General features: G+C 41.4%; 2 protein-coding genes across 2 annotated transcripts; one reads left to right on the plus strand and one right to left on the minus strand.

Moving 5' to 3' along the window:
• The first annotated feature begins 16,213 nt into the window (after nucleotides 1-16,213).
• LOC133792646 (pentatricopeptide repeat-containing protein At2g17140) lies at nucleotides 16,214-19,898 on the plus strand. Its single transcript, XM_062230556.1, has 2 exons — nucleotides 16,214-18,953; nucleotides 19,490-19,898. The coding sequence occupies exons 1-2, from the start codon at nucleotides 16,459-16,461 to the stop codon at nucleotides 19,614-19,616; spliced, it is 2,622 nt and encodes an 873-aa protein (XP_062086540.1). The 5' UTR covers nucleotides 16,214-16,458; the 3' UTR covers nucleotides 19,617-19,898.
• Nucleotides 19,899-20,253: 355 nt separating this feature from the next.
• LOC133792656 (protein NLP2-like) lies at nucleotides 20,254-22,949 on the minus strand. The gene is made up of 3 exons (XM_062230566.1): nucleotides 22,819-22,949; nucleotides 21,685-22,714; nucleotides 20,254-21,363 (listed from the first exon to the last, which is right to left on the minus strand). The coding sequence occupies exons 1-3, from the start codon at nucleotides 22,894-22,896 to the stop codon at nucleotides 20,477-20,479; spliced, it is 1,995 nt and encodes a 664-aa protein (XP_062086550.1). The 5' UTR covers nucleotides 22,897-22,949; the 3' UTR covers nucleotides 20,254-20,476.
• Nucleotides 22,950-25,693: the final 2,744 nt, after the last annotated feature.

Consider the following 25,693-nt stretch of genomic DNA (forward strand, 5'->3'; position numbering starts at 1 on the left):
ACTTTCTAATAATCTTTTAGATTTTTAAAATTTAAAATAATTTTTATAGTATTTAAAGAATTTATGGATATTGGCGGCGATAATACTCAAATCATTTATAAAGTTACACTTTAATACCTAAATTTACGAGTATAAAAATGTGCCATATGGATACTTAACGGACAGTTAACGGTGAGTACTAATGGTTGCACCAAAATTTTAGATTTAGTTATTATTACTGCCAAAAAAAAGATTTGAGTATTAAAGTGTAACTTTTGAAAAAAATTTGGGTATTATCACCGACAATATTCCTATCACTATATATAAAGTACATTCACTAAAGTGTCCTACTACACTAGTGACCCAGATCTAGGTCACTTGTATTCATAATACTAGCGAACCGTACTAGCAGTAATTATTCTAAAGATTCCATAACTTTATTTTTCTGCGAACTATTTTAAGTTTATTATCTTAATCTCGATCCTCTCATACCAATATGAGATTAAGACCACATATATAAACTTTGGAATTTTCTGATATTCACTTAATATTATCAACATAATATCGGACATAGTCTATATATAATAATTCAATTCAATTATTTATTTCATTTAAAACATTTGTCAACTACAATTGCTTTAAGGGCATTATTCCCAACACAGTCTTAGTAGACCAACTAAGCATCGTGAGAATCTGGTTCCCACTCTTCTCACCATATTTCCTCCCAATATCTGGTATGACCTCAAAATTCCAATACTAAAGTGCGGGGGCATAACCATAGAAACTGTACTTGCACTCTTTTTGTTGTTTCCCTAAACTATCCTTCTTTTTATCCTCGTACAATTTCAATTGTTTCTTCATGTCTCTTTGAACTCCTCTAATCAACTTTTTGAAGGAAAACTTACCCCACGGATACTTGAAGAAGTAATCAAGATCTTCAACCAACTTCAGTGAATCTCCCCATATGCTAGTTGTCTTTTCAGGGGCATGCAGTACCCCATCGATCAAGTAGCATAAGCCAAGCTTAAATGCATCTCCAGGGTTTGTACAATCCTTCAGAGCATCTTCCAACTGATCGAAACTAACCCTCACCTCACCATTAAAATATTCCTTGATGATTAGATCACTAGTAATATGCTCTTTCAACTCATCTGTGGACGATGTCTTGCCAAAATTTAGACCAGTGACTAAGGCAAACTCCACAATACCGAATCTACATAGACTGTTCCCCACATAGAACTGACTCTCTTCAAGCTTCTTGCTTTCAACCTTACACAACATTAATTGGTGCAATAAGACCCCAGAAAATTAAAGTCCTTCGCCTTGAAGAATTGTCCCAATGGGCATGCCTTTGCCCGTTCAATCAAGTCATGCCTTTGAAACTGATCTATAAGGGTTACCATGTGAGCACTCCCCGTATAAGTAAGGTGGGATGGAAAGTGCTTCTCCAAAGGAATAATAAGGTCAGGCATTTACAACAAAAACAAAACAAACATTTAATAATAAAAAGACTTCAATAATATGGTTTTCATCGAGGCCTATCGAGGACTGTCGAGGTACTCAATTTCAAAGCCTATCGATTTTCATCGAGGCCTGTCGAGTCATGTCAAGGAGATAACAACAGGTTTCATTGATGCCTATCGCGACCAATCGAGGCCTATCAATGCACTATTAACTCTCAAACTTACTAATCCTATCGAATCTTATCGAATTTAATTGAGGCATGTTGAGGTGATAAATGTTATGCAAAAAACAGGCATGGATGACATGGCAAACATTTAGTACACGTGGCTGATATCACCCCTGGTCCTGGACCTAATGCTGGCTAGTCGTGAAGATTTTCTTGGACACATAGCTATCCAAGTCAATCTACAAATAACGATTCGGCGGTCAGACCATGATGACAGGGTAAAAGCTTCTCCAAAACTCATCAATGGAGCATAACCAACCACAAATAACCAACATATAAGCATCCATGCACTATATACAATTAATCATCCATATACTCATTTACATGCACGACAATGTTAATAAACATGCCTCAATATTTTCACACAGCAGTCAAGGGCCAGGCCCTATCAGTATCTCATGCTTCCTAGTAATTCAATGAATAACAACATGCATAGCTCATCTCAGACACATAAGCACACATATGCACATTACCGAACCCTGATTTGAGTTTGTCTCCAGCAGTGAATCTACATGTCCAGGCTGTCTTCAGGAACCCTTAAACCTAGGACGCTCTGATACCAAGTTGTAACGCCCTGGATAGCCAAGATCGTTACACTGTGTACTTATAAAGGTGCAAGACTCGCTAATCAAGTCAACATTTTAAAAACGTGTCACTAAACATGTAAAAGCTAGGGTTAAAAGGGTTTTGGTCTCAAAAGACTCATTTCATATATTTTAACTGTAGTAAACATGGGATCCCATAAGAAAACAAAGTTAGAATAGGTTTACAGACTCCCAAAAATACATGAGTATTCTCTAGCCATACTAAGGAAAAATAAATAGTCTTCAGGTTTCACGTCCTTGCTTAGACCTCAACCGTGGCGGCCGAGCACCTGGCTATGTACATTTCGCTCGCTAAGCTCTCCAATCAAGGCTGGTCTAATTTTCCCTTGCCTTTACCAGCACCACGTAGCACCCGTGAGCCAAGGCCCAGCAAGAAAACATCTTAAACAACTCAATCAATGAAAACAGACAATTAACACATTAAGCATGTATTCCCATCAGATAACCCCCAACAGATATTCAGCGCATATAATCAGATTCAAGATACATTCTATCACATATAACTCTCTTATCACATAATATTCAGGGCCGACGACTTAGGCCGCATCCTCTGTCTAATCCACTGACTCCGGCCCGCTTAAACCGAGCTCAGTACATAATAAGCTGTCCTCGGCTACTAGTGGCCGAGCCGCGCCCTGTGCGCTAGTGAAACCCTTGGCACCCTTAGGCCGTTGGTTCACTAAATGGCTTGCATGGCATAATACCATCTTTTCAAGCATTTACAATAGGGAGCCCTTAGTCCCGTCTCATATATTCAACCATGTGCAGTTTTCTTACCTTTAGTCTGTGCAGTTATTGAATTACGAGCAACACCTATCAAGCACGATCCGTTCCCGAGCCTAAGCCTTTATCACCTAGTCACAACCAAAGTATAAGGTTCCATTAATACTCGAGTATAGGTTTCTAGTTATAAATCTAACCCCCGGGATTCCAAATTCCACCAAGCACGGTGGTGAAACCAAACCCGAGCACACTAGACCACTTTCCCGTGCCTAAAACCCTCAAAAACTCATGTGTGCAACCAAGGGCTGCGGCCCCTGAAGCCTAGCCGCGGCCCTAGCCTCAAAACAGAACCACTCCCATGCTGAACCACACACGCGCCGCGACCCTTGCTTTGGGCGCCGCGGCGCCCTCCCTTGGCCGAGCCTTCTTGGCCCTTTTTCATCCTAGGGCCGCAGTGCTCTAGAACAGAGCCGCGGCCCTCCCCTTCGTGCCCAAAAAACCCATCATTTCTAAGCCTGAAACCTCACCTTAAACCATCCCAAAGCTCCCCAACTCCTAACCAATTAATCCCAACTCCTTTAGCATGATCTAAACAACATAATTCCACAGAAAACACAGCCTAGCACACACTAATCTTCTCTTTTCAATTTATGAAACTCAAGAGCTATAAACACTCAAACCAGCCATTCAAACCCAATTTAAGACCTCTAAACCATGAGTTGAAACTTACCTCTTCTGTTGAATCACCTCACCAAGCCAAAGCCAAGCCAAATCTCCAAGTTTCCTCCTTAATTATGCCTTAAGACATCAAAACCATGTTTGCTTCAAAACTTGACCAAAACCCAGCTAGAACTCAGAATTCAACCATAGAAAAGAATATTAGATGCTTACCTTAATCCCTATTTTAGTTCTTGATTTACTCCTGAGCTAGACCTCCAAATCCACACCGCAAATCTCAGAAATTCCAGCTTGTTCCCCTTAAGTTTTCTGTGTTTTTCCCTTCCCTTTGTTTTCCTTGAGAGTGAGAGAGAATTGAGGTAAAAAATTTTATTTGGTTTGAATTTTCTTCTAAAAGCTTCCTTACGTCTATCTTACTCGTTAAGTTAATCCCGAGGCTCGGGGTGCCGAAACCGTCCCCGAGACCAAAATGGTAAAATCCCCCATTATTCTCGCTTAGACATCCTAACCTCAAATATATCTCCATATACTTATTTTCATAACCCAATAGTCCAAATCACTACCCGCTATCTAAAAATACCCCGACTTATCCAAAGTCATAACCTAAGTCTCGTTGTGACTTTTCCCGCTATCTGACCCTAGAATCGTCTCAAGTCGTGCTCTGCGAACCTGTCCACATAATAATGTGGTTCTCACATATATCACATATTTATTTCATATCTCATTATCACATAATTTCATCAATTATCATATATACATTATTAAACACATAATTACTCATTTAAATCACAATTATTCCATTAATGCCCTCCCGACACACTAATCAAGGCCCTTAAGCCTTATTAGCGAATTTGGGTCGTTACAAAGCATTTCTGACTCCGTGTCAGTTGACCAAAATCAGGGTCAACATTCTGGTGCTTTCATTGAGAGCTTGATACAATATTGTTTGAAATATCAATGGCAAAAACTACCAAGAAGACTGGACAGACGGCTAGCGCTGCACCATCTCACCTGCCTCATCTTCCTCCAAACGTGACAGAGGATGAGCCACATCTGGAGTTTGATGAGGAAGAGTTAGATTTCGAGATGCTGAGGAATACCCTAGGGGTATTGTAGGATGAACTGGCCAATCTGAGGGCCAGCCAAGAAAGTGCTGCCGAGATTATGGCACGGCAGCAACAAGAGATTGAGCGACAGCGCCTGGAACTGAGTGAGAGGCAAGCGGAGATGGACCGTCACCAGAGGGAGGCCATGGCAGCCCTCGAAGCAGCCCTACAGTTGGCTAGGAATCAGGCTGTACCTGCATCGCAGCCTGATCAACCTACAAATGGGCCGCCCCAAAGGGGTCCTAATCCTAGCCTGCCTATCCAGCCCTCGAGCCCCCAAAGGCCCGAGCAGCCACTGATGCCTCAGGACGATGTCCCGCTAGGAGACCCTGAGGCACAGCCTCCATCCCAGGCTGGTCGCGGCAATCCCCCGCAACCAAGGCAATAGGGCCGGGCAGCCGCCCCGTAGTCCTAGATGCCATAGGGGCAACGAACCAAACCCTCCGAGTAGAGGACAGCGTCCTTCTGGCAACAGAAGGAACTCAGAGATAGGCTCTGCGGTCCAAGGCCCCCCACGGCATGATAATGCATGGGGACCTACCGACCAACGCAGGCCACCCTCTAACGCTCGGGAGGTTCCAGCCCAGAAAGGCAATCGAGGGAACAGTCGATCCCATCATAGCCAATCAAGATTTAGAGATGGCCATGATTATAATGAGGCCGACCCAGGCAGAAGAAACGCCGGTCGGAGAAATGAGGAAAGAGGTGGGGGCAGAAGCCTACCACCTAGGGATGACCAACCCGAAAGACGTGAAGCTGGGGGGCAGCCCAGACAAAATAACGTCTTTAACTGGCTCGGAGCTAGTGAGCAGCGGAGAAGAGACGAAGATTTAAGAGACGTACTCAACGATCGCCGGGAACGGCACAACGAGTACGTTCCCCCAGCACCAGAAGCCCCGACGATTCCTGGCGCCGTGCAGGCCCAGATAGATGCCCTCAACCAGGCAGTGCAACAGCTGGTCGGGGGAAGAACATCTTATATCGACCACGATAGGAGAAATGGCACTCCTTTCGTCCAGAGGATAGCTATGGCAGAAACTCCTGGCAAGTTTAAGATGCCTACGCTTCCGAACTTTGACGAGTATGGTGACCCGGTATCTCACGTCAACAAATTTGAGATACAAATGGACATTCAGAAAGTGTCCGAAGACGCTCGGTGCAGGATCTTCCCTGCAACACTTTCTGATGCTGCACAAGAGTGGTTTTTCAAATTCCCTCCTACAAGTATAGTTTCCTGGGAAATGTTCGTGAAAGAATTTTACGGACAATTCTATGCGGGTCGTGTGCACCCAACTGAGGCAAATCAGCTGGTCGAAATAGGCCAGCAAGATGGAGAATCGCTGAAAGATTACGTCCAATGTTTCATGCGAGCAGCCGCTGGAGCGAAAACTATTGGGGGACAAAGGCAAGATGATGGCCATAACAGCAGGGGTTAAGCGCCACACGCCCCTCTGGGACAGCCTCAGAAAGCATGGGGTCAGGACTACCCAGGAATTTTTGCATCGAGCTGATCGATATATCAAGCTCGAGGATGCCATCGCCAATGAAGGAAAGCCCCCAGGAAAAGATAAGGGGACTGGCGAGCCCGCCAAGCCGCCAATGGGTCCAAACCCAACGACAACGGCAAAGGCAACGGGAACAGCAATGGCAAGAATGGGGGGAAACGACCACACAATGAGCCTTCCACCTCTGACAATAAACGAGCCAAGGGTAATCGTTATGAACCTCGGTTCACTAACTACACTGCCCTTATCGAGTCTCGGGGAGAGGTGTATCAGGCCACGAGTTCCAGCGTGCCTTATAAGAAACCGACCCCCATTCGAAAGGATATTTTGAGAAGAGACACTACCAAGTTCTGTCGTTATCATAACGACTACGGACATGATACCAATGAATGCAACCAGCTGAAGGATGAAATCGAGTTCCTTATTAGACAAGGACACTTGAGAAGATATATACAGGCCTCGGGAACTTCCCAACGAGAAGCTCTAGGTGGCAACGAGCATGCACCCACACGCCAACGCTTGCCACCTTTGCAGCATGACCCCATAGCTGGCACTTTACTCACCATCTATGGAGGCCCGCACCTCGCGAGAAGCAGTGGAAAGGCGAGGGAATGATATGCTCAGACCCTACGTCACGACCAGGACATCGAGATGATGACTGTGGAGGACAGGGCATCAAAAAAGGCTCGGTCAGAGGAGGGTGAGATAACCTTCTCTGATGGCGACGCCCAGCATGTCCGGTTCCCACATTCCGATCCGCTGGTCGTGTACGTTCAAATCGCCAATATGATGGTGAAAAGAGTACTAGTTGAATCAGGAAGTTCAGTGAACATCCTATACAAATCTTCGCTGGAACGCATGAAGTTGTCCGTTAAGAACTTGGAGCCCTGCAACCAAACAATTTACGGCTTCTCTGGCGAGGGACTCGCCCCAGCAGGGTCAATCAGACTTCCAATCACAGCAGGTACGACGCCTGCTACCAGGACATTACTTGCTACTTTCATAGTAGTCGATTATCCTTCAGCGTACAATGCTGTCATTGGAAGGCCCATATTGGTTGATCTTCGGGCCGTCACCTCAGTATGGCACTTGGCCATGAAATTCCCAACTGACGCAGGGGTAGGACGTGTGTTGGGAAATCAGAGGGAAGCCAGGGAGTGCTACAACGCCTCAGTCACAAAGGCGAAGAAGGGAACGACCAAGAGCACTCCCCCAGATAGGTTGCAGATGGCTATTGATACACAAGCCCAATCCGGTGATGGAGTCACCAAATAGAGTGTTGCCCAAAGTGAGGATAGGGATTTAGATCCTCGCTTTGGGGATTTTGAGGAAAATGTCGGACCCGTTGAGGACCTGGAAGAGGTCCAACTTGACGAAAAAGACCCGACCAGAGTTGTAAAGGTCGGGAAAAACTTAGAAACAACCACGAAGCATACACTGGTGGAATTTTTGCGAAAGAACCAAGAAGTCTTTGCCTGGTCACACAAAGACATGGCTGGGATAGATCCTGCAGTTATCAGCCATGTCCTGAACCTAGACAAGAGTTTTCCACCCGTGCAACAAAAAAGAAGGCTGCTCGATAAGGATAGATCGAAGGCCTTAAAAGAGGAAGTCGAAAGACTGAAGGAGAATGGATTCATCCGGGTGGCGTTTTATCCATCATGGGTCTCTAATCCCGTACTGGTTCCCAAGCCTAACGGAAAATGGCGAACCTGTGTGGATTTCACAAACCTTAATAAAGCCTGCCCAAAGGATTGTTTCCCACTCCCAAGGATCGACCAGTTAGTCGATGCGACTGCAGGACATGAGATCCTCTCCTTCATGGATGCATACTCTGGATACAATCAGATCAGTATGCATCCCCCTGATGAGGATCACACCAGCTTTCGGACCGATACGGGGTTATACTGTTATAAAGTAATGCCCTTCGGACTGAAAAACGCAGGTGCGGCTTACCAGCGATTGGTTAACCACATGTTCAAGGAGTTGATAGGAGTGAACATGGAGGTGTACGTGGACGACATGCTGGTAAAGTAAAAAAAAGTAGGACATGTGAAGGATTTACAAGAATGTTTCGATGTGTTGAACAAGTACCAAATGAAATTAAATCCTCTCAAATGTTCCTTCGGAGTCGGATCAGGGAAATTCTTGGGGTTTATTGTCAATTCAAGAGGAATCGAGGCCAACCTCGACAAGATACAAGCCCTGATCGACATGAAATCGCCAGAGAAAATCAAGGATGTGCAAAGTTTAATTGGAATAATTGCCGCACTAAGTAGATTCATTTCCAAGTCGACGGATAAATGCGTCCCTTTCTTCAATTTACTTAGAGGCAACAAGAAGTTCAAATGGACAGGAGACTGCGAACAGGCTTTCCAGGCCTTAAAGGCCCACATGGCACAGCCTCCTATTTTATCAAAACCCATGGACGGAGAAACTTTGTTCATTTACCTGGCGATCACTGAATTTGCTGCCAGTGCAGTGATAGGGCGAGAAGAAGAAGGCATACAAAAGGCGGTTTACTATGTAAGCAAGAGGTTAATCGGGGCTGAATTGAGGTATCCTCCAATCGAAAGGTTAGCCTATTGCTTGATTTTGGCCTCAAGGAAGTTACGTCCTTACTTCCAAGCCCATCCTATCACAGTCTTAACTGACCAGCCCCTTCGGCAAGTCCTGCAAAAACCAGAGGCGGCTAAACGTTTATTAAAATGGGCGGTCGACTCGGACAGTTCGATATTACATATTCACCATGGGCAGCAGTAAAAGGACAAGTCTTGGCTGATCTTATTGCAGAGTTCACTGAACTCCCAGACAACGAACAGTGCGTAGAGTCTAGTGCGCCCGAGCCCCAGGATGAAGCTCCTTCGTGGAAGTTATTCACGGATAGATCGTCCAACGAATCTCACGCAGGAGCGGGAGTGATATTGATAACGCCAGAAGGGCATCGATTTCACTGCGCTATTAGGTTCGACTTCACAGCGTCAAATAATGAAGCCGAATATGGAGCACTCCTCGCTGGGTTAAGATTGGCAAAAGACATGAGCATAAAGGTGCTGGATATTTACAGTGATTCACAGCTGGTAGTGAATCAGGTCCTAGGGGAATATCAAGCATGAGGCCTCAAAATGGTGGCCTACTTAAATAAGACTAAAGATCTGTTGGCTCAATTCGAGAAGTATACCCTCCAGCAAATACCTCAGGATCAGAATTCGAATGCAGATGCCTTAGCCAAACTCGCAAGCGCGAAAGATGCTGACACTTTGAATATTGTGCCAGTGGAAAGATTGTGCGAGCCGAGCATACGAGCAGATGAAACTAACATGGAAATCCGGATGGAGGATACATGGATGGCACCATACTTGGAGTATATCGCAAATGGTGTACTACCGGCAGATAGAAACAAAGCCAGAACTCTTCAAAGGCAGGCTGCTACGTACATACTGGTCGATGGTGTTCTTTACCGAAGAGGATATTCCATGCCACTGCTCAGATGTATTACACCGGAAAAGGCTAAAGGGCTAATGAAGGAGGTACATGAAGGCTTCTGCGGGGATCACGCTGGGGGGCAAAGTTTGGCAAAAAAGATTCTAAGGCAGGGTTATTTCTGGCCGACTATGAATGAAGACTCAATGGAGTTTGTGCGAAGATGCGATAAGTGTCAGAGATTCTCCAAGATCCCACGCGCAGCTCCCAACGAGTTAAAACAAATGTAGATTCCTTGGCCTTTCGCAGTATGGGGTATAGACTTGATTGGATCCCTGCCAACAAGAAAGGGTGGAGTAAAGTACGCAGTCGTAGCAGTCGACTACTTCACCAAATGGGCCGAAGCTGAGCCACTCGCTACCATAACGACCAAGAAATTTCTTGACTTTGTCATCAAAAACATTGTTTGCCGATATGGTTTGCCTCGAAAAATTGTCTCAGACAACGGCATCCAATTTGACAGTGACTTATTCACAGACTTCTGCGAAAGACATGGCATCATCAAAAGCTTTTCTTCAGTCGCGCATCCACAAGCAAATGGGCAAGTTGAGGCAGTGAATAAAACACTTAAGGATACCCTGAAGAAAAGGCTCGAAGATGCTAAAGGAGCATGGCCAGAACAGTTGCCCGAAGTCCTCTGGTCGTATAGAACGTCCCATCGAACAGCGACAAGTCATACCCCATTTTCCTTAGCGTATGGGTATGAAGCTATGTTGCCTGTTGAGTTAGATCCCCCCTCACACCGACGAACTACATACGACCAGGACCAGAATAGCCAACTAATGATGGAGTCCCTAGACTCGCTTGAAGAGAGACGGGAAAAAGCCCAACTCCGAGTAGCTGCATACCAGCAAAAGGTTGTCCGGTATTTTAACTCAAAGGTGAAAGAAAGAAAATTCAACGTCGGAGATCTAGTACTACGATGAGTTTTCCTAAACACCCGCGACCCAACTGCTGGAGTACTCGGTCCAAACTAGGAAGGACCCTACCAGATTGAGGAAGTCTTTCATCCAGGCACATACAAGCTTGCACGCTTAAATGGAGATCTCGTCCCATGCTATTGGAACGGAGAACACCTGCGCAAGTATTATCAATAAACAGTCCTTTTTAAAGGACTGGCTTGTATCAATTTTTACTTTTTACAAGTTTCGAAAAAGGGTTAGTCACGTTGTATGGCTAATCGCTTATAAGTGTAAGATCTTTTTTAGATCACTCATAAATACATGTTTAGTCCATTTTTAATAAGAGATTATAAGGGATTGTGCGCAACCAGTCATTTTTTCCAACCTTTGTAAATTTATTTTTACAAGTATTTGTTCATTACGTGTGTTGTTTTGCTGTATTATAAGTGTTACGTTTCTTACCGAGCAATAATGTTCGCACAGGTCGTGGTCAAGGCAAGTGACCAAGGACCTAAAACTCCTCGATCACTTGGGGGGCATATAAGGTACATCGATAGCAAAGCATACCAGGAGGTATGTAAACACATGAACAAAATGAGTGAAAGCATGCTACGGTACTTAGAGTATTTTTCAAAATTTATATTTTGTTAAATCAAGCCAAAGTACTATGCTAAGTTCGGTCATGCGAACAGATGTTATAATAGACAAAAATATTATAATATCAAAAGGCATTCTTTTACACCACGAGCAGTGCTGCTCGGATGTAATTGTTTAATTAAAAGTAAAAAGATGCCCTTGCAGCAATAAAAACCAATTGTCTTTACAAAACGACCTGTGGGCCATGAAAACGAAATAAAAAGATAAAAAATTATTAAGGAGCAGGAGGGTCCTGAGGATTGGGAGGAGTGCCTTGGTCAGCCGGAGGACCAGCTTCAGCGTCAGCGGCAGGCACTTTGGCCTTTTCCTCTTCTTCTAGCCGAATGGCGCACTGCGCCATCAGAGTCCTCTTCAACCGCTCGGACAGGTAGTTGAAGTTGGCCTCCCAATTGTGCTTCTAGAACTCATATAAGCAAAGGTGAGTGGCTTCCTTATACTTCTTCAAATTCTTGGCCCCGTCCTCCTCGAGCTCCTGCACTCACTTTTCAAGCTCCCTCGTCTCCTGCCTGCTGGCGGTCAGATCAAACCCAAGCTGCTTGCATTCTTGGGTGATGAGCCTGGCACTTTCCCTGAATTTTTCCCGGGAGTCGTTGGATTTCTTCAAGGCATCTTGGGCATCCAGAAGCTCCTGGGTGAGAGTGGCTTGGTCCTCGCACAGTTGTTCGTTCATCTTGGACAGCTCCTTGTTCTCCTCGAGCAGCTTGTTGTTATCAGCCTCAAGTGCTTGCTTACCCTGGGCAAGCCTGGAGTCGAAGTTCTTTCCCCGAGAAACCAATGCCCCAACACGGCGCCAGCCAGCAGTTAAAGTTAGCAGCCCCTGAAGACAAAGAATGAGATAAAGTAAGGAAAAGAAATCAGACATAAATGATAAAGTAGCAGGAGATAACTTACGCTAACTATCTCGTTCAGCCCTCTGTTGACGACTTGATCAGCCTCTATTGAGACAGTTTCAGTAATGGCGGCCTGGCTACGTCTGTGCTTCGAGAGCTTGTATATCCTCTCCCTGGCTGATCCGACCACGAGGCCGGGCAGGGAGCCTTCGGACGAGGTGTCCAATGCCTCTTTGTCAGCAGCCTTAGAAGAAGGCTGTGGATTAACGGGAGTGGGAGTCGTCTGCTCGGAAGGGGGCGGAGGTGGTGAGTTCTCTTTGGAAAAGGCAGTGGCTGGAGCATCGTCAGTTCGAGCCTTCTTCGAGGGGGTCTTGCTGCTTTCCCGCCGAGCCCTCTTGCTATCCTTCTTCGGGACAGAAGAGGCAGCAGCAGCTTGGTAGTGCTCAAAGACATCCTCGGACTCCATACCTGCACAAAAGGAAGCAACGCAAACAATAAGAAGAAATGGTCATGAAGGATAAAAGAATAAAAGTAAAAGGATTACAAGTAAAGTACCCGCGCTACAACTATTGGTCGTAACATTATTTACTGAACTACCTAGTTCCTGGAAGAAATCTGAATTTAAGGAGGGAGCATTCCTAAAGTTGCCATCCCCATCGAATAGATGAGAGGGAATTGGCAAATGATTTAAAAGCGAGATTGTTATACCGTTTTCATCCAACGAGTCGTCAGAAAGTTCGGTAGGCTCAGCAGCCTTTTGTTTTCCTTTGCCCTCGGGGGCCAAGGGTTTCTCTGCTCGACGAGGGACGGCAGGTTCCCTGATCGTAACCCCAGTGGGTCCCCTCTGCGGAGGAGACGCTGGAGGTTGCTGCTCGGGTTCCACTTCGGCATGGGCGTTTTCCGCCGAAGGTTCGCTCGTCGCTGGTTGGGGATTCCAGAGGCCGGCCAGCCTAAGGTTAGCCTCAATAACTAAACTTTTGACACTCTTATCAGCATTCGGCCTGCTGGCTAAGAGTGCCGCCCTTGACTCCATCCCTGGAGTTGGGATCGGACGTAACCATGGGCCTGGGACACAATGAAATTTCAAAACATTGTGGCAGAAAAACACTAAGCAAAGAGGCTAGTGACATAAGAATTTTTACCTCCTCAAGTGAAGGCCAAGTTGTTTGCTACCAAGTTGGGTGTAAGGAAATATTCCTGGTGATACCTCCCCACGTTGGAGATGTGAGTGGTGTCGGACAAGAAAGTGCGCCCGGTTTCTTGGTGGTAGAGATGGAAAAACCCTGTGCCTTCTTGGTTAGGGTTGGACTTAAGGTCAAAAAGAAAGTTGACCTCGTGGGGAGTGGGCTCTGCCCATTTTTTAAGTTTGAAGAGGATATAGAGTGCGTCCATCATTCTATATCCATTTGGGGTGATTTGAAAGGGGGCAACTCCAAAGTAATTTGCCACCCCCTGGAAGAATGAGTGGAGAGGCAAAGTGGCACCTGCCTTAATGTGGAACCGCGACCAGGCGCTGTAGGCCCCACCTGGCAAGTTGGCCCTCTGGTCGATAGAAGGTCTAACCAGGGTCACCCCTGTCAGTTTGTACTTATTTAAGTAGTTGGCGATCATCCGCATCGTCACTCTACTTTGGGGAACAACGTGCCACTCAACATCCGGCTGAGCGGCATGTCGAGGACGGGCATGCCTTTGTACATTGGCATCAGGGACATCTTCACCTCGACCACTGGTCGAGGGGGCATCAGCAGTAGGCTGGTTTGAGGAGTTAGAGGTTTTCCTTTTTCGAGCTTTTGCTTTTGTTCGGGCCATTCTTTGGGTTGGAACTGGAGAAGGGTTTGGGCTAGGGCGAGAGAAAAGGATATCTGGTATCAGGGTAGAGGGGTTTTCTTCGCCCTCAAGCAGTTGAGCTAGGAGGTCGTCTTCAATGGGTCTTTCTCCTCCCCAAGGGTCTTGCATATGAACTGTAAACAGACAAAGGAGGAGATAAGACACATAGCTTGCGGAGTTACGTGGGAGATTGGGATAACGTTGCTCGCGTCTATTGACCAGCAGCATCCTACCCATACACCAAGTTCGGTGCTAGCAGTTTGAAAAACGGATCAAAAAAGGAAATAAAATGTTTCCTGAAAAGGAACTTTTTCAACTCCTAAAGGGCGGGAAAAAACCCAGTTTTTTCAACTAGCTTAAAGATTGAATTTTTACGTCGATCTTACGCTCTAAACCTATGATCCTTACTATCGAACTAGCTCCTAACTTATATAAAGTAGAAATATAGTCTCCTATCAAGCATCAGATGGTTTATACAAAAATCTGCATAATTTATACTCAAGAACGCAGGAAATCGCAGAGCACAGTAAACAGCATGCATGGCATAATGAAGAGTTTAAAAGATGAAGTGATTACCTGGGCAAAGGGTGGAGATTCAGAAAAGGTAGAAATTTCAAGTCGGAAAGACCTTCGGCAGGACGTCTGAATGGTGTCGAAATTCGGGGCTCTAGGGCAAAGTTCTTGGAGTTCTTGACTAGAATGGTGAGTAAAAAATTGTAAGAAAAATAAAAAGGTTACTTATAGAGGCTGAAGTATGGCAAAAAGTGGCAATCATGGCTTTCCCATTTTCGAAACGTGGGGGAGTGTATAAGCCGTCGAATTGATTTCTTGAAAACTGAAAAGGCTTGATTAGACATAATTATGTCACGGTTTTCAAAAACACACGAGGATTCTGACAAGATTTCATGGGGCATATGAATGGTTGTTTCCCTAAAGTTTCTTTATTGCTGGTCGCACTAAACAAACTTAGGGGGCAAATGTTATCCAAAAAACAGGCATGGATGACATGACAAACGTTTAGTACACGTGGCTGACATCTGGCAGGAGTCTTGCTCGACCATCGACCAAAAAGATGTCTATGGCGCAATGCTCAATCTTTATATACGACCAGCCTGGTCGTATACTCGCTATATTTGGAGAAAATCTTATGCAGTTATAATCATATCCGAAATTATCTCCCATGATTTCCTGAGTATCCGATTATTTAGGAATGAATATTTGTAACAAATTAATGTAATCTTCCTTGAGCCTATATATAGAGAAACATAGCTCAAGGAAGAGGATCTTTTTCTTTTTTGGCTTTCGAATTATCTGAGATTAGAGTTTTACAAGTGTATGAGAGCTATCACATTCGATATATTCTTTTGTTCTTCAGAGGTTTGTGAAACTCATTGAACCCTAGTTCTTTGATCACTCCTTTGAATCTTATATCAATAACAACTCAAGTGGACGTAGGTTATTACCAGATTCTGAGGCCGAACCACTATAATTTCTTGTGTGTTTTATTGTTTTTGTCATCATTCTCATTTCAACATATCTGTCCACATCAAGCATTTCTGACTCCGTGTCAGTTGACCAAAATCAGGGTCAACAATAACAACAGGTTTATATCGAGGCCTATCGCGACTCGTCGAGGCCTATCGAGGCACTCTTAACTCTCAAACTTACTAATCTTATTGAATCCTATCGAATTTAATTGAGGAATGTCGAGGTAACATCCATCGAACACTATCGAGGTTAGTCGAGGCCTATTGAGGTAATCTTAAAACTACAATTTTCCAACCCAATCGAGTTGCATCGATCCATGTCGAGGTGACATCCATCAAGGCCCATCGATTTCTATAGAGGTGAGCGAAAAAAATTGAAAAAAAAAACTCAGATCTGCGTATTCCCAGCTCCGATCTAACACTATTAACAAAAATTATAAAAAAAACTCGCACAGAACAAAAAATGCAGAATAAACAAAAATATGCTTCGAGCCCTAACCTTCTTCGATTTCTGGGTCCTTCGATCATCCCCTCTGACATGTCTAACACTTTTGCCTCTCTAGATGTTTTTTTGACGCACCAACGTGAAGGAGGAGAGAGATTCGAGCAATGCCCAGGGATTTAGAGAGGAAATGATAGATTAGAGGGTAGGTTTTAGGGTTTTTTTTTGTATTTTGTTTTGGCACCGAGAGAGAGAGTCAGAGAGAATAAATAAAGAAATTGGGAAACAAATGACAAGTGTATTTTTGAAATAAATGAAAATACTAAGAACAATATCACATGCGAAAAGTGGCTAGCATATAATGCATAAATACTCAAATTTCCATAAATAAAACGATTTTGATTTAAATCGATGGAGTTAATGCTCTGATATTTGATGTTTCATCGGTAGAAGATTCAAAATTTGGTTGGTTATGAGAGTGTCCATGGCCTCTCTCCCGCCAAGCCGTAACTAAAAAAACCAAAGAGAAGTAGAAAATCTTTGCATGGACCAAGCAACCACATTTGCTAAAGCTCTTCTCAAGAATACCAACAATCCCAAATTGGCATGGCTTCTCTTCAAACGTACACTTTCCTCCCCCATTTCTACTTCCTCTGATCTCACTCTTCGCTCAGTACCCATCGTCGCTCGTATCCTTGTTGGCGCCAAAATGGACCGAGAAATCGACTCTCTTCATCAACTTCTTCTTCGGTCGGAGCCCCCTGAAACTGCTCATGCTTGTGGTGTTTCCTTGGTCAGAATTTTGGCCAAGTCGGGTCTCCCTGACAAGGCTGTTTCGCAGTTCAAATCTCTTCGATTACGATTCCCAAATAAGCTTCCTTCAGCTTTTTTGTATAATTTGCTTCTTGAATCTTCTGTTCGTGCGAGAAATGTGGATTTTGTGTTGTGGTTGTATAAGGACATGATTGTTTCTGGGGTCGACCCGGAAACTTATACTTTCAACCTTTTGATCAGCGCCTTGTGTGACTTTGGTCATGTGGATGATGCACGGGAGATGTTTGACAAAATGCGTGACAAGGGTTGTTGTCCGAATGAGTTTAGTATTGGACTTTTGGTTCGCGGGTATTGTAGAGCTGGGTTTAGCGACAAAGCCTTGGAGATTTTGGATAAGACAAGTGATATTTTACCTAAAAGGGTTGTGTATAATACTTTAATATCTAGCTTCTGTAAAGAAGGTAGGACTGAAGAAGCTGAGAAATTAGTAGAGAGGATGAGAGCCAGCAATATGTTTCCAGATGTTGTTACTTTTAATTCTAGGATTTCGGCTCTTTGTCACTCGGGCAAAATTCTTGAAGCTTCTAGGATATTTAGAGATATGCATATAGATGAAGAGTTGGGTCTTCCCAAGCCAAATATCATAACATATAATTTAATGTTAGAAGGATTTTGCAAAGAAGGAATGGTAGAAGAGGCGAGGTCCCTGTTTGAATCTATGAAAAGGAAAAGTGATGTTATACATTTGGAAAGCTATAACATATGGTTGTTGGCTCTGATGAGGAGCGGGAAGTTGTTAGAAGCAAGATTGCTCCTTAAAGAAATGGTAGACCAAGGATTAGAGCTGAGTGTATGCACATATAACATCTTGATCGATGGGTTATGCAAGAATGGAATGATCTCTGATGCAAAAATGGTGATGGGATTAATGACAAGCAACGGTATTTCCCCAGATACAGTAACTTATACTACTTTACTCCATGGGTACTGCAAAAGAGGCAAAGTTTTTGACGCCAACAGAGTACTCCAAGAGATGATGATTAATAATTGTGCTCCAAATGCTCATACTTGCAACATTTTGCTACACAGCCTCTGGAAGGAGGGGAGAACATCAGAGGCAGAGAAACTGCTGCAAAAGATGAACGAGAGAGGTTATGGTATAGATACCGTGACATGCAATATCGTGATTGATGGTCTCTGTAATAATGGGAAATTGAACAAAGCAATTGAAATTGTGAGTGGAATGTGGACTCATGGAAGGGCAGCTCTGGGTCACTTAGGGAATTCTTTTATTGGCTTGGTTGATGATAGTAATAATGGAAAAAACTGTAGGCCTGATTTAATCACCTATTCGATCATTATCAGTGGAATGTGCAAGGCTGGCAAGCTTGATGAAGCCAAAAAGAAGTTTTCAGAGATGATGGGGAAAAAGTTGCATCCCGATTCAATGATATACGATACATTCATACATGGTTTCTGCAAAGAAGGAAAGATAACATCGGCATTTCGAGTTTTGAAAGACATGGAAAAGAAAGGTTGCAACAAGAGCCTGCAAACTTATAATTCATTGATCCTTGGTCTAGGGAGTAAAAATCAAATATTTGAAATATATGGGCTGCTAGATGATATGAAAGAAAAAGGAGTTTCTCCTGATGTTTGTACGTATAATAATATGATTAGTTGTCTCTGTGAAGTGGGAAGAATCAAAGATGCCACTTCTCTTTTAGATGAAATGCTGCAGAAGGGTATATCTCCTAATATTCCTTCTTTTAAAATACTAATCAAAGCTTTCTGCAAGGCATGTGAGTTTGAAGATGTACAAGAGGTATTTGAGATAGCTTTGAGTGTATGTGGCCATAAGGAAGCTTTGTATAGTCTGATGTTCAATGAATTTTTTCTTGGAGGGGAAGTTTCAAAAGCTAAAGAAATTTTTGAAGCTGCATTAGAAAGAAATCTATGTGTGGGGAATTTCCTTTATAAAGATCTTATTGATAAACTTTGCAAAGATGAAAAGTTAGAGGAAGCAAGTGGCTTCATTTATTATATGATTGATAAGGGATATGGGTTTGATCCTGCATCATTCATGCCAGTGATTGATGGGTTGGGTAAGAAAGGAAACAAACCTGAGGCTGATCTGCTTGCCGAGAGAATGATGGAAATGGCTTCAGAAGGTAGTGTAAAAGATAAAGTTTACAGACGTGGGGAGATTGATCTTAAAAACTCACACAAGAGTGGTGGAAGTGATTGGCAGACCATAGTGCACAGGTATGATGGTTAGGGATTTACTTTGAAAATTATTTTCTCTTAATAATTACTTGTGATCCATATAAAATTTTAATTGTTCATCTTCATTGAAATACAATATAAGTAGATTTTTATGATTATCTGAGTGGAAGTGCATTGCGACCGGTGCATGACTAAAGGGAAGACTAAACGGTCCTGCATTGTCATGTTTCATCACTGATACGCTACTGTGCCTAGTATTTGATGGTTCTATTATGGACATGTTCTAAGAAATTTACTTTCAATCATCATATCTATGTTTGTTGAATCCAGTCTGTTTTATTTTTTTATCCTAATCAAAGTCTTATACGCGAGGAGTTGCTCCATTCTTCAATTTACTATAAATGAGGGCATCTGTTTAACTAGACTAAGACAATATTTCTTGGACGTGTCAGAAAAGTACTTATAACCTTTTTGAATCCGTTTAGCAGTTTGATTGATTTCCAACACTTTCCTTGTTAATGTTTTGTATCTTATGACGTTTTTATATGGTATATATGTCTTGCTTTCATTGACAGAAATGATGGCAGTGGAGTTGCACTGAAAACTCTTAAAAGGGTAGAGAAAGGCTGGGGTCGTGAAAGTATATTAAGTTCGCAGCCACAACATAACGAGTTTGTTGATTACGAGGACGCTAACAATTAAATCTCTCAACTCCCTGCAATAGCTTAGTGGAACAGCCAGAGAACTGAGAAGTTGTTGATCCGCTCTATATCTCAAGGTTTTCCCCTACAAATTATTGAATGTAGAAAGGGATTTTTGGGTCAATCTATACGAAATTATCAGTTATCTATTTTAAGGTTTGTTTCAGTATGCTGGAACAATTACTCTTGCTGTATGAATGTAAATTAATTCTTGAAAAAGTACATTAGTACTAGAAATAAAAAAAAAAGATTAAGCCTAATAAATGTGTTTTTTTTCTTCATAGGATTATGTTACTACAGCTATAATCTATGGCTTTTGGATGTTGTAGTAGAAAGAATGAGAAGGAAATAAATAAATAAAAACCAACGCATGGAGATACTTATAAGCTACCGTTACATACAAGTTTACTCTTACAATTTTCATGACCATTTTTGGAAGTTTGCACACTAATATCTGTTTGTAAAAATTGTTTCTGCATAAACGCAACTATCAGTATCCTTTCAAGGAAAAAATCTCAACCCTTAACATAGTAACCATGGTTCATACTTAATACGCAGCCTATTTTGATTAAAAGATTTAACAACAGTAATTTATTTGCTACAGTAATTTTTTCGTTCCATTTTAGGCATCCATTCTATCTAAAGAACAAGGTTGAAAGGGTTTCTTACTGACAAGAAAAATGATCACATAAACCAGTGTTTACAAATTACAGGCATAAACATCATCTCTTTAGACAAAGCAGAGTTAGCTAAATTCTAACATTACAACCATATGCAACAAATTCATGTCTTGCGCGCACGCACTCACTCTCACACACACATATATACGATTTGAAATACCAATACCACATAGTTAAGTAGCTAGACAGGCCGGTAATGGTTACCGCTAGCATGGCTGCTGCTGCTGCTTTCAAAATGACTTGCTTCAATTCGCTGTTCAGACGAAGTTTGTTGAAGGCACAGTCTCATTTTATGATTCTGAGATTGGCTGTGAAGTTCAAAGCACTCTTGAAGATCAGCATCGCAGGTCAACAAAATCCAGTCTCTGTCATCATCCAAGTACTTGATATCAATCATAGCAATGTCATCAAGATTGAATCGCTTCATAATCTCGAGCTGCAACTCTCTGAAAGAGCTGTTGGCTATCAAACTGAACCGGATCTTCTTGTCACCAAAATTTACTTTAACTCTAAACGCTGACTTATTTCTTGAGTCGATCCCCACATTGTTTTCAGGCAATGGAGGCAAAGTTTGATCCATAATCTGATTCTCCTCTCGGCTGGAGGCAAGTAATTCTCTATCACTACTACAAGATCCGTTGAGAATCACAGAAGTGTCCTCTGTTATTAAAGAGTCTCCATTGAATCCATCGAAAGTGTTGGTTTTGTGTTGATGAAGTGCAGAAGCTTGACTGGACATGGATGATGGGGGTTTCATGGCCAACCCATGATTATATATGCCACTCTCTAGTTGAGAGTTTGATTGGCTATTTAAATGCTGATTATATTGTTGTTTACTTGGATTGACTGATGAAGAAGAGTCATTATTGTTCCCTGGAAACTTTGGAGAGTTAAGCTGTGGGATGCTTGAGTAAAAGGATCCGATTTGAATAGCTCCATCAGCACCTTCGACAGAATCGATCATGAGTTGGAGTTTCATCAATGAGTGGCCAACCTTTTTGATCTTTCGAGATGGCCACCTAGTTATTCCATGTTGCCTGCATATCCTTTTCAGAGTGGTGGGGCAAACTGCAGTTGAAAAAGAAGTTCAATAATTAGTTTATCTTACAGCTTAAATCCAAATAAATGAATATAAAATAACCAATATGTATATATTATGGTTAATTTTCAAAAGGCTTTTATTTAGAATCTTGAACAGAATATCATTCTAGTTTCATCTCCAATCATGAAAGCTTTTTTTAAGATTCTTTCATATAAGCAGTATCTATGTTCTGTTTTCGGGTAAATTATCTTTTCAATCATTTTAATATATAATCCATAATAAGCATTAGCAGATGTTTAATGACGATTAGTAGATATGAATCATATGATATCTTTTCTTTCTTCTACCTCCTATACTCTTAGCAGCGTCTTTTAGGCTCCCAGCAAAGTACTGCCTAAGAACAGGCAAGCTTATATTCTCTGTACTCCCAGTCCTCTTTTCCCCTGCTTTTCTGGCCCCAGAAGAGCTATGGCAATCAAAAGAGTGAGAATCTGCACCTCCGTTACTTGACTCTTTGAACCCAGAACACTTCTGAAGTTGGCCGAAATCTGTAGACACCTTCCCTTTGGGCAGATCTCCATGATTCAAGTTGACCCCATGAGGTGTCACCCTGAACTCTTCATCGGGCTCTTCTGTCAGATAGTCTAGTGAGGCAGAGACCCCTCTCCCTTGCTGCTGTGCCTCCATCATATGATCGACCCAAGAAGATTCTTTCCCAGAGGATTGAACTCCAACAGGATAAGTAGTAGTATTTGTTGTAGTCGTAGTAGTAGCACTCCCTCGTTTGAGACCTTCTGGAGTAGAAACCACTGTTTGATCCCCAGTCGGTAACATCACTCGATCTTCTTCAAGCTCTTTCTCTACAATAACACGTAAACTCTTACAATCACAAGCTTGTTGTATAACAAAGGATAAAGAGTTGGAAATTTGCTTTTGCTCTTCCGGGTCTTGGCAATCCTTAGGCAAGAAAAGCTCCAACACGAAATCGAAAAAGGAGCCGGCGGAGATGCTTCTTAGGGGGATGGCCACGGCTGCACGCAGGCCGAACATCCTGGCATGGTGAGAAAGAGGGTATTCTGTTTTGTCGAAGGATGTTGTGTCAGTAGCGAAACAAGGCTTGTTGGTGGTGAAAGCTGCACCAACGATGCCTTGGCCGCGAAACAAGTGATGCTGAGAGCAGGCCTCGTGGAAGCCAAGGAGTTCGAGGTCAGAGACTAAGCTGGCAGAAGAGACGCAACGAGCATAGTTCTCGCCGGCGTGGCCTTGTTGGTGGCATGGAGCCCATGTTTGAGCTAACGGTATCCTGTGAGTTTTGCAAACTGATACCAAAACCTCTACTATCTCAGTCAACACTGCTTGGTATAGCTCATCACAGACCTGAAACAAAAAGAGAATAACTATCTCAATAAACTTGATAAAACACCTTTGACAAAACGAAAATACGTCTCTTTTTAACTATCGATATTTATAAGAAGCTTTACAGATGGAGGACTGAAGTTTTGAGAACTCCTAAGATCAACAACAGCCTTGAAAGTTGGCATGCTTGTGGCTTGGACCATAAACAAATATTAATTTGAGGAAAGAAGTCCCACTCGTACGTATGCAATGTTTGTTGAATTTATAGGTGTATAATATATATGCACAATTCTTTGAAGCCAGAGAGAGATATTTATATGAAAATGTTTTTTTGGAAGGGATATGTGAAAATGTTTGAGTATATGTTTTTTATTTTTAGGAAAAGTAAAAGGAAGGGAAAAAAAACAGATTGAATCAAGTACTAGTGGTAAGAGATAACAAGAATAATGCTACAAAAGTTGAGCAAGGAAAATGATTACAGAAACATGTATGTGTGCGAAGCCAAAATTTACAGCAACAAGCTTTACAATTTCCATAAAGTTTTTAAAATGAGACCTTTGGGGATGTAAAGGGGCGCGGACGCTTATAGATTCTCCCCTATGATATGACAACCAGACAACCCTACAATGCATATATGGGCCAGTAACAAAAGCTAAATTCAAGAATCAGAAGTAATTGGCATTTTTTTTTAGTTTATTTAATATTTTTAAAAATTTTATATAAAATTCATGATTACAAATAAGAATTTAATAAACAAAACACCAAAAAAAAACATATAATTTTATCCTAAAAAATTACTATATTTATAGTATAGCATATCCTTATTAAAATTTCTAAAAAATCTCAGGGAGAAAAAACTCAATAGACAATAGAGAGCACAGTATTTTATAAGAAAATTTATTTAAAACAAATTGAACTCATACCTATACATATTTATTTAAAAAAAGATTTTAAAAAATAAAAAGGTCACACCATCATATAAGCCTTCGATAAAAATAAGGCAGTTAGTTTATTGATCTTTTCTAAAAATAAAAGAGACCCTTCTCTAGTTATTATTAATAATAATTTCTTCTTTGTCAAAAAAAAAAATTCTTCTTTGTCAAAAAAAAAAAAATAATTCTTCATAATAATAATAAAAGACACCTGAAAATGTAATGAAAGTCAGCTAATGCACGTAGTTGTTAAAAAAAATTAAGGTAGTTCAATTAAAGATTACACTATGTGGTCTCCCGGCAGGGGTGGAGTCACACGTAGTTGAGTCCACCCAGGGTCGGCTCTGAAAAAAAGTGTGCCTAAGACGGTTTTAATAAAGGGAAATCTACAAAAATGCACTAAAAGTTAAAAAAAATATGAAAAATACGGTACATTACAAAAATACGGAATTTTTGGATAAAAACACGGAATGACAAAATTGTAAATACGGAGTGACAAAATCATAAATAAAAACTGTAAAATACAGTTTTTTGTGAACAACGTTTTACGCGTTTGTAAATAATATTTACAAAATCCATTATAGAATTGTAGATTTTTTTTTTGTTTTTTTGTAGATAAAATTTACAAACAAATTTGTAACTAAATTTTTTATTTTTGTAACAATAGTTTACAAATCTAGTTTTACAACTGAGAAAGATATTTTTGTAACTAATATTTACAAAAATATTTTATAGTTAAGAAATCATAAACAAAATATACATAAAAATATTATATTTTTCTATATTATTAGTTAGCGAAGGAGGAGGGTGAGGATGATTTGGTGACGGTTTTCACCGCCAGAGGAGGCGGCGGCGGCGGGGCTACAACATCAGTAGTCTCAGTGGTGGTGGTAGGAGGAGTCTGGGTGGATGGATCAACGGGCTTGTGTTGGCGAAGGGTCAGTGGAGGGATTGGTTTTCTTGTTGGTCATGGTGTTTTTCAGGCGATCGAGACTTGTCTTCTTTACCAACTGCAAAGCAAATTAAACTTTAGCCATCAATGGAGGAGCTAAATAGATATATATATATATCTACAGTCAAGTCGACGAGCAATTAATATTAAGGAGACATAGCTTTATTGCTGAGAAAGAGTATGTGTTCACTATACGTAAAAAAACCTTATAATAAGTACTCGAAAATGTCTTATTCTTTACTATGAGAGAAATCAAAACCCGGATCACCATTATTCTCAATTACCCAAGCAATAAATCTAAAACAAAAACCATGGAATTATCGACTGAAATTAAGTTCATCACAATATATACATATATTATATATATATATATTCAATAACCAGTCAAGAGATTAGAAGATGAAAAAATCATTAACAACACTTTCTAACAGTCAAAAATTGATGTTGATGATGATGATGATCAGTAGTTTTCATCGAAAATAAATCTAAGAAAAAAACATTGAATCAGAGTCAAACTGACCAGGTTGACGAGCCAAGAAGAAAAAGCAGTGTGTGTGAAGAAAAATAGTGAATTGGTTTGGTATAGAGATGTATTCATGTATATATATACATAGTCGAGGTTAGAGGAGACTGTAATAAATGTAAATGTAAGAGAAGAAAAAAAAGGGAGTTGGTGATTATTGATATAATAAGGGCAATGCCCTTAGTTATACTAAATGTGTAGTTATTTTATATTACTGTATATTTAGAATTTTTTTCCTAAATATTGTGCTTAATGTAATTATCCTTTTAATAAATTTGAAAAAAATGGACCATTTTGTATATGTAATTTTTTTTATGTAATTTTAAATAAAATTAAACTAATATTTAGTAATATAAATACATTCCAAACCAATAAGAGTTTACATGATATTTTTGAGCCCTGGGTAAGGGTGGGCCCTAAGCACGGGCCTAGCCCACCTATGCCCAGGGCCGGCCATGAGTCCACCTGAACTTCATTTTTACATATAATTAGATGTAAGAAATATTATTAATATGTTATATTTATAATTTATTATTATATATTTGCCTTATCTCAATTATTTTAGTTTATATTTGTCTTGCTTAACTTATGTT

This window comes from Humulus lupulus, chromosome 1, assembly GCF_963169125.1.
Source record: "Humulus lupulus chromosome 1, drHumLupu1.1, whole genome shotgun sequence".
NCBI classification, from domain to species: Eukaryota; Viridiplantae; Streptophyta; class Magnoliopsida; order Rosales; family Cannabaceae; genus Humulus; species Humulus lupulus.